The sequence below is a fragment of the Colobus angolensis genome, unplaced genomic scaffold (assembly GCF_000951035.1).
Source record: "Colobus angolensis palliatus isolate OR3802 unplaced genomic scaffold, Cang.pa_1.0 Scaffold61, whole genome shotgun sequence".
In the NCBI taxonomy this organism is placed as follows: Eukaryota; Metazoa; Chordata; class Mammalia; order Primates; family Cercopithecidae; genus Colobus; species Colobus angolensis.
Window position 1 is genome coordinate 5,496,158 of NW_012119710.1, and position 7,971 is coordinate 5,504,128.

Below are 7,971 nucleotides of genomic sequence, written 5' to 3' on the forward strand. Positions count from 1 at the left end.
CAAGGAAACAGGCTGTAAAGTCAAATGACTCTGTTCATGGTGGGTAACTCACTTATGTACTACTTGATATGGGGTCTCTTCTCCAGAGCTTCTTCATAGCACTTGTCATCTCAGAATTTCTCAGAGTGTAGCTTAAGGGGTTCAGCATTGGAGTTATGACTGTATAGAACACACTCACTGATTTGTCAATGGGGAAGGTCCTAGCAGGTCTAGCATACATAAAAATACAGGGAACAAAGAAGAAGACAACCACAGTGATGTGGGAACTGCAGGTTGAGAGGGCTTTTCGCCTCCCTTTCTGACTAAGGTTCTTGAGAGAGTGCAAGATGACACCGTAAGAGATGAGTAAGAGTAGAAACACAATAGTGCAAGCCAGTCCTCCATTGGCCACCACTAAAAGGCCAATAACACGGGTGTCAGTACAGACCAGTTTCAATAAAGGGTGCATATCACAGAAAAAATGATCAATGACATTGGGGCCACAGAATGGGAGCCCATAAATAATGCTAAGTTGAAATACTGAGTGCAGAAATCCTCCAACCCAGGACACTACCAGCAGCACAACACACACCCATTGTCTCATGATAACCAAATAATGCAAGGGCTTACAGATGGCCACATAGCGGTCATAGGCCATCACCAACAGGAGAAAGACCTCTGATCCACCAAAAAGGTGCTCTGTAAAGAGCTGGGCCATGCAAGATTGGAAGGATATGGAATTATTCCCAAAGAACAAGTCTGAAATCAATCTGGGGGAAATGGATGAAGAATAAATGATATCTATAAATGACAAGCCAGCAAGAAAGAAATACATTGGTGAGCCCAGGGTCTCACTGACAGTGACAGTCACTACAATGAGCAGGTTGCCCACCATGGTCAAAATGTAGAAGAACAAGAACAGAACAAAAAGTACTTTCTGCTCCTTTGGATTCTGTGTGAAGCCCAAGAGGACAAAGTAAGTCACATTGTTCCTTGGCTCCATCTATGGTTTATAGCTGCTGACTTCAGATCATAGAAGCAGTTTACCTATAAAACAAGGGGGTAAAACTTTAAATGCATTATGATTTTAATATTTTATTTACTCATTCAATTAAAAATATGTATGCGGTATCTATGTCAAATCTGTGATAGACTTTGGAATTGTCAAGTTGAAAAAGACACAGTTTTGTACTCTCAGTGATTTGGTAAATCAAATACCAAAGGGAATAAGTTAAATACCAATTACATAGGTGTCATAATAAATATATTCATGTTATTCTTAGGGTTCACAGTGCTAAAACACTAAATCAAACTAGGATCAGGAAAGACTTTTCAGAGGAAGCAGTGTCTTAGCTGAGCTATAAAGGAAAGGTGATAATTAACTACAAGAGAGGATGGGAAGGGAATTCCACATAAAGATGCATCCTGTATAAATGCACAGATGTATAATACTCGAGAAACCACTTTAGGAAACTTACATTTTCAAAGTGAGAAGAACTAATTATGAATGGATCTTTTGTAGGTGACAACCAACTGACATGTTCAAACGATATCAATTTTTAATTTTCCAGATTAACCTATTTCTTATTTTCATTACATTAAATGTTACTACCTACATTATTGTTTAAACTAAAAATTGGACAATCTACTTCACTTCTCTATTTCTTTCATATTATTTATCAATATATTTTTTTCAAACCCTCTTAACTCTACCTTCAAAATATCCCAATTGGATCCTTCTCACTACCATCTTGTTACCCCCTGGCCTACTCTAATAGCCTCCTGCAAAGTCTCTCCACTCATATTTTGGCCCTAATAATGTTCCTTCGTGAAGTAGCCCAAATGAAATTTTGAAAATCTTGTTAATATTACACCACTCTTCTACCCAAAAACCCCACGGTGGATTTCAATTCCACACTCAATAAAATGTAATATTTCTACCTTGACCTACAAACAAGAGCCTAGATGACCTAAAGTCCGGGTGCGGTGGCTCACGCCTGTAATCCCAGCACTTTGGGAGGTCGAGGTGGATGGATCACGAGGTCAGGAGATCGAGACCATCCTGGCTAACATGGTGAAACCCCGTCTCTACTAAAACAAACAAACAAACAAATTAGCCGGGCATGGTGGCAGGCACCTGTAGTCCCAGCTATTTGGGAGACTGAGGCAGGAGAATGGCATGAACCCAGGAGGCAGAGCTTGCAGTGAGCCCAGATCAAGCCACTGCACTCCAGCCTGGGTGACAGAGCAAGACTCCGTCTCAAAAAAAAAAAAAAAAAAAAAGACCCTAGATGACCTGGATCCAGGCTACCTCCCCAAATCCATCCCTTACAATTGTCTACCTTTATCCTGCTCCAGACAGTTTTGATATTCGTCAAATATACAATGTGCTTTTCCATATCCTTAATTTCATCTATTTTTTATAGACACCTATTTCAGAGATTAGAAGCCATTTACTTCTAAGATAACAGTCAGTATTGTGGAAATATGTATTGTAAGTTTAACTTTTATTCAATTGAAAAATGTTTATATGACACCTACATTGTATTATGCCTTTCAAATAAAGTAGACTCCCAGCCATCACAGAATGTTCACAAACTCATTCAGGTTTAGGGTCTAGGCCAGGAGTAATTACCAGAGGAGAAATACTAGTCCGAACCAAGGAATCACCTTTTCACCATCAGTCACCTATTTTTTCCAAACAGAATTATGCCTCCTGTGGTGATAAGATAGATAATAACTCTATTTTAATCTATTCATGACAAGTATTGTATAAATACTGGCCAAAAACTTTCTACATTTTCTTCTCAATGATATTGAACTTCCCTGAGGAAATCTCCATTAAGCTAGTTGACTTATAAATGTGTCTGATCAACAACCTTATTTTATATGCTGTGAAAACTAAAAGCCTTATTTACTGGGCTTTTACATAAACCATATGTTTAATATGCATGTAGAAAATGCTTCCTTTTTCTCAAAGTGTCTATAACACTCTGGTTTTAGAAAATAATTTAGATAGATAATGATAGATGATGATGATGATGATTAGATAGATGATAGACAATCATTTTATGAGAAATATCTAAACCAGTAAATAATGTTTTTCTAACACTTGCTGTAAGATATCAAATGCTAATCACTACTCTGTGTCATAATTATAAATGAAATTATCATATAAATTTACTGAGTTTTTTTGAGTACCTAATGAGTTAAAAAATATGTGAGCATGTGTTGTACAGTGCTTGTATCAATATGGATAAAGTATCTGGAAGTCTTTGCTGAACATCTTTTGGTGCTGCTGAGATTATTTCACTGATGGGGATGGTCCATGGCTGCTATGTGACCATCTGCAATGCATGAAAATCATGACTTAATATAGGTGTGGCCATCTTGCTGGAATGGCATGCGCTGGAGGCTTTATCCAGGCACAGTTTAGATCCTCTCCCCAGTCTGACTTCCTTTCTATACTCCCAACCTCACAATGTGAATAGCTCATTCATGTGTGACTTAAACACTTTGTTGAAACTCCTCTGCATGGGTACTACTGATACACTTGGTCTCTTTGTTGCTGCCAATGGTGGGTTCAACTGACTGATGAACATCATCCTCTTGATGATTTCTTAAGTGTTATCCTATATACTTTGAAATCTCACAGCTTGGAGGAAAGATGCAAAGCTCTCTCTACCTGTGTCTCTCACACCACCGTGGTCATCTAATTCTTTGTGTCTGTTAACTTGTGTATCTGTGCCCAGTGACCCTTCCCCAATCAAAAAAGCAGTGGCTGTGTTTTATACCATGATAACTCCTACTTTAAACCCTTTAGTCTAACCCTCAGAAATGCAGAGGTGAAAGTGCTTTGAGAAACCTCTGGGTCAAAAGATGACTTCAACAGAGAAATAATACAAACATAAGATGATTTTACCCTTTCAATGGTGAAGAGAAAAGAATATAATATCTAGAACTAAGGGCCAAGTAAATACTATATGTCAAAGATGATTCTGGTATACAAGCCATTTAAGCAAAGGTCCGTATAGAAAATTATTTCATTATATAAATATAAAAATTATTTCATCATATAATTATTTCATCATATAAAATTATTTCATTATATAAAATTATTTCATTATATAAAATTATTTCATTATATTCCATTAGATTTATTTATTGCCAATTTGGTTGTTAATCTTCCATGTACTGTCAGAATTGTACAATAAAGGGGTCAGACAAAAACCAATTTAGCATGTGTGATTATAAATAATTTACATTGTGCTATGGCTTCACAGCATTGGAACTTCTAAATCCAACTGGACTCTGGGTAGGTTTCCCAGCAGAAGTGATACTTATGAGGAGTTTAAAGGAGAAGTGAGAGAAGAGGCTGGAAAAGGGAATTCCATGAAAAGATATGCCATGTATAAACTCACTGAAGTATCACGTTGAAGACTCACTTCAGGTAATATATATATTCATAGTGGGTAGAATGCATTATGTGTGCAAGGCTATAGACCAAATTTCTTTGTATTATTTACTAGGGCTGCCACCTTATAATAATGATGCTTTTCCTCCACTTTCCAATAACATGTTCCTAATTTCCATTTGTGACCTTAACTACAAGCACCTTAACATTCATATTTCTAGCAGCATTCAGCTCATGATGAAATATGTATTCTCTAAGACAACAGATGTTTTCTCCTCAGTTTCCCTCTTTCCTTTTTGAGCCTTCACCAGAATCACTTTTCAATGTCCATATTCCTACCCACAGTATCTTCAAGGCAATCCAGGCTCCTTCTATAATGCACTCTCAAACTCTGCAAGTGTCTACCCATTACCCAGTTGCAAAGCCACTTCCACATTTTGAGGTATTTATTGCAGCAGTACCCCACTCCCAGTACCAAAAGCTGTATTATTTTGCTAGAATGGCTGCAACAAAGTAGTACAAACTGGGTGCCTTAAACAATAGAAATGTATCATCTCATAGTTCTAGATCTTAGAAATTCAAAATTAACATATTAACAGTGTTGGTTCCTACAGAAGACTATTAAGGGAAGGAGATCTTTCCAGGCTCTGTCCTTGGTTTATAGATAACCATCTATATGTTAATACAGCATACTCCTTGTATACAAGTCTGTATTCAAATTTCCCCTTCCATTAAGGACATCAATCATATTGGATTAGGGTCCACCTTAATCATCTTATTTTAACTTGTATACCTCTGCAAAGACCCACCTCAAATAGGGTTATATTCTGAAGTACTAAGAGTTAGGGCCCCAAAATATGAATTTGTTGGGGGAACACAATGAAACAGTAATTGTCATACAACACAATTTATGGTCCATAACTGTCACAGTTCCAGAGATCTCACAGACCCACCGAAACCTTCTTCTTAGTGTCTTTACTTGAATATTTCTCCTTTCTGTAACTTGTAAATTCTGAAGCACTCTAAAATTGTATGTCTTTACTCCATTTCTCCCCTAATTTTCAAACTCATATCTGCAGCTATCTAATTGATGCCTCCAAATAGACCTCAATTTAGGATTTATAAAAGCAAATTTTTAATTTTTCATAATATATCTATTCGTACCTAGGTTTTCTCTACCTAACTAGTGAAATGGTACTCCCTTTGTGTTATTGTTCAGACCAAATTTTAACAGCGTCCTTCACCCCTTATTCTTCTCACATTGTTTATTTATATACTTAATAAGTCCTGTTGACTCTTCCTCTATATATATTACAAACTTGATCATTCTCACTACACCCCATTCTTTCCTGGTCTACTGCAATAGCCAGGTCTACCTACTTTCCTTTTGGCATTCGACAATCTGTGTTCCTGAAGCAGCCCAAATGATCCTTTTTTTGTTCTTATATTATTCAGATCCTATTACTCCTTTGATCACAACCCCCACAGGATATTTATATTATATACTCAATAAAATCCAATATCCCTACCTTGGCCTACAAGATCTTAGGTGATTGGGATCCAGGAAACTTATTCAGCTAATTTCCTACAATTTTCTATGTTTACCTGCTCAAGGCTTTTTACCACTCCTCAAATATTCAAAACGCTTTTGCATCTTTTTAGTTCTATCTATTCTTTTGCAGACGCCCATCTCAGTAATTAGAAGCAATTTACCTCTAAATTAATGGTAAATATTATAGAAATGTATATTATAAGTTCAATCTTTCATTTATTCATTCAACCAACAAGTGTTAATTGAACACATACATTGTGTCATACCAATCAAATAAGATAGACTCCCAGGCATCACCGAGCATCCACTAACTCAATTCATTTCAGGATCTATGCCAGAGGTCATGTTATCAGAGGACCGAAGTCTTGATGCCATCCGAGAAATCACCTTTTCAACATGAGTCTCCTACCTCTCTAGGTGGAGGCATAACTTTTTAGGATATATCACGGTTGCTGACTTAACTTTTCTATTTTTTAAATATACTCATGACAAGTATCATATAAAACCTAACCAGCAACTTCGCAACAGCAAAAGTTTTTCAACATTTCAATTCTTATAAAATCAAGTGATATAATTTCCTATGTAGTAAAAAAATTCACACATCTGCAAAGCTTGGTTTCACTATCACCTGTTAAAATCTTACTTTTGGGAAGCTTATTTATGATTTGAAAACAATTTTACCTCACTCATAAAAAGCTGGAAGTCTCTCTTCAAACCAATATGCACAGAGAAGGCAAAAAGCTGTATCATTCCTTGAGGATATATTTGACATCATATGGCCATGTCTGTCCATTTTCTTCAGAGTTTCTAAGTATTTCAGAAAATTATGACTTGCATTGTAGAACTATTTTAAAGAAATTCCATGGTGCAAACAGAAAAATTAAAACTTTTCGTGTTAGGATAATTTATTAAAAATACAAACAAATCCCGTGTCTATGTAAGAAGACAGCAACTAGCCTTTTTAAGAGGGAAATTTTTCTCTCATAACTTCTTTTCTAGTAATTTCAATGTTTAGTAATTTCAATGTTTAGCTCATCTCACTCTCTTGTCTTCTTATGGCCAAGCATTCATGCTAGAAATTTGGAGAGGAAATTCTTGTGCCTTTTTTATATCACGTGGTAAGCCTTCTCCTTTAAACTCATCAAAAGTATCACTTCCGCTGGGAAACCTACCCAGAGCCCAGTTGGATTTAGAAGCTCCAACGCTGTGAAGCCATAGCACAATGTAAACAAAACATCTTAACAAAACATCTTCTGAAATAATTAGCCCTTAAAAGGATAGCATCTTCTACCTGACAGGGGCAAATATGATTGAAGATTTTATACATTATAAGCACATTAATCTTGGAGTCCTGGAACTGGATTCTGTCCAAGACTGGTTCTTGCTTAATTAAGTTCACCGGGACTTTCCACATATTTTTTAAAGAACATTTGCATGTAGAGATATTGTTAGATCAATCACATAACTAGGGTCAGAAAGATGTAACCAGGGAGAAAAAAATAGCTTCACAACCATTATAGTAGGATTGCCAATCAAGAATAAAATATCAGCCCAGCCACTTGTCCCTAAGAAGATGAATTTATCACATTTTCCCTACTTTGCAATAGCAATTTTTTTACTTTTATCTAATACTCCATTTTTTTCTGCCTAAAAGTGTAGGTTTGGATATGTTTTTAAAATATTTTATTTATTGTAATAATGATTTATCTATGTATTTATTATACTAAAAAATTGTTATGAGCATATTTTTCATGCCAAGTTCTATACCATAAGCTTAAGATACAATAGTTAATGAAACAGAAAGAAAAAAAAACAGCATAAAAGTCCTGCCTACATTAACTGTATGTCTTCTAAGAAAGTCAGGAGAACAATTTAATAAATTATAATCTATGATCAGTATTTAAAATACTGAGTATTGTGATGAAAAATAAGAGTGAGATATTACTGTAAAGAAGGTAATCAGAGGTCTTTTTAAATGGTGATACTTAGCTGAGGTCAAGGGACGAAACATTGCTCCATGGGAAGT

General features: G+C 35.9%; 1 protein-coding gene across 1 annotated transcript; it reads right to left on the reverse strand.

The window, feature by feature from the left end:
- On the reverse strand, window positions 1-1,052 carry LOC105527148 (olfactory receptor 4A47). The gene has a single exon (XM_011963388.1). The coding sequence runs from the start codon at window positions 980-982 to the stop codon at window positions 53-55; it is 930 nt and encodes a 309-aa protein (XP_011818778.1). The 5' UTR covers window positions 983-1,052; the 3' UTR covers window positions 1-52.
- Between the last annotated feature and the right edge of the window lie 6,919 nt (window positions 1,053-7,971).

What these genes read in the sequence shown, in the direction of transcription:
- LOC105527148 (XM_011963388.1), bottom strand. Translation starts at nt 982, where the DNA reads ATGGAGCCAAGGAACAATGTGACTTACTTTGTCCTCTTGGGCTTCACA.